General features: G+C 40.8%; 1 protein-coding gene across 1 annotated transcript; it reads left to right on the top strand.

The window, feature by feature from the left end:
* Positions 1–388: 388 nt before the first annotated feature.
* On the top strand, positions 389–1,333 carry LOC118971173 (olfactory receptor 10AG1-like). Its single transcript, XM_037011771.2, has one exon. The coding sequence runs from the start codon at positions 389–391 to the stop codon at positions 1,331–1,333; it is 945 nt and encodes a 314-aa protein (XP_036867666.2).
* Positions 1,334–1,647: the final 314 nt, after the last annotated feature.

Genomic DNA, 1,647 nt, shown 5'->3' with positions numbered 1-1,647 from the left:
GGTAATAATAGAACACAGAATTGAGAGGCAAAGAGAAAAACATGGCAGCTGAAAGAATGGAATCATTGTTATAATTGAACATAAATTCAGATTTTGCATTTTTGAGTGTCCAGATGAGTAGCAAAATTACAATCATCTATCTTATCTTCAGAAGCAAAGAAATGTGATAATCCACAGCAGAAAAAAAATGACTATGAACATTGTTTTCATTTAGATACCTTTAATAGTAATAAAAAAATACATTTCACTATACTTTGAACACCTGGCAGTTATAAGTTTTGTTTTCATAGATAGTTGGAAGAATGGCAAGGCATCCTGCTTGTGCATCAGAAAACCAAAACCACAGAAGGTGAATGAACTTGTGCTTCTGATTGCATCATTCCCACAGATGAGCTCTGAAGGGATGAAAGCTGGGAACAATGTTTCCACAGTGATGCAGTTTGTACTCCTGGGATTTTCTGACCTTCCAAACCTCCAAGGCCTACTATTTGGGCTGTTCTCCATCATTTACATTATTATCCTAATTGGAAATAGCCTTATAATAATAATAACCAGGCTTGACCCTGCACTACAGAAACCCATGTATTTTTTCCTGGCAAATCTTTCCTTCTTGGAAATCGGTTATGTGTCCGTCACTCTCCCTAGGATCCTGCTGAACCTCTGGACTCAGGATAGAAGCATTTCTGTGCTGGCCTGTGCGGCCCAAATGCGCTTCTTCCTGCTGCTGGCAGCCACAGAGTGTCTCCTCCTGACAGTGATGGCCTATGACCGCTACGTGGCCATCTGTCGCCCTCTGCACTATCCCCCAGTCATGAGCCTCGACGTCTGTGTCCGAATGGCTGTTGGCTCCTGGATCGGTGGAATCCCAGTGCAGATAGGACAGACATGCCAGATTTTCTCTCTGCGTTTCTGTAATTCTAACCAGATTAACCACTTTTTCTGTGACATCCCTCCCATTCTCAAGCTAGCGTGTGGAGACACTTCAGTACATGAGATTTCGGTCTATGCAGTAGCCATACTGTTTGTTGCAGCCCCTTTCGTATTGATACTCGCCTCTTACAGCAAAATCATTTCCACCATTCTGCAGTTGCCTGGAGTCCAAGGACGGGCCAAGGCTTTCTCCACGTGTTCTTCCCACCTGCTGGTTGTGCTTTTATTCTTTGGATCTGCCATTATCACCTATTTAAGGCCCCAAACCAATCACTCTGCAGGAATTGACAAACAGCTCTCTCTTTTCTACACCATAGTGACTCCAATATTTAGCCCCGTGATATACACCCTTAGGAACAAGGATGTGATTGCTGCACTGAGAAAATTATTACTTAAAAAATAATGCGATGACTTTCATGGTAAACGTTTTAACTGCTTGTAACAAGTTTATCAGAGAAACTTTTTCAAATCTCTACATTCTCCTTGAAGAAGTTACCCACATATTGCTTATGATGTACTTGTAGATGCTTTTAAATACCTACCTGCTAGTACTGTGATTGGATATGTCCTAGGCAAATTAATCTATCTTCAGTGCTTCGTGTCTAAAGAATAAAATAGTAGTATGCCTCATGAATGAAATAGTAGTATGCCTCGCATATTCCATATAAAAACTAAAAATAGAATCCAGGGTGTGAATACTTTCAGCTTAAATATACT

This window comes from Manis javanica, chromosome 11, assembly GCF_040802235.1.
Source record: "Manis javanica isolate MJ-LG chromosome 11, MJ_LKY, whole genome shotgun sequence".
NCBI lineage: Eukaryota > Metazoa > Chordata > Mammalia > Pholidota > Manidae > Manis > Manis javanica.
This window is presented reverse-complemented; position numbering and strand designations above follow the sequence as displayed.

Bases quoted from the DNA above. Each gene is read 5' to 3' on its own strand.
- LOC118971173 (XM_037011771.2), top strand. From the start codon at position 389: ATGAGCTCTGAAGGGATGAAAGCTGGGAACAATGTTTCCACAGTGATG.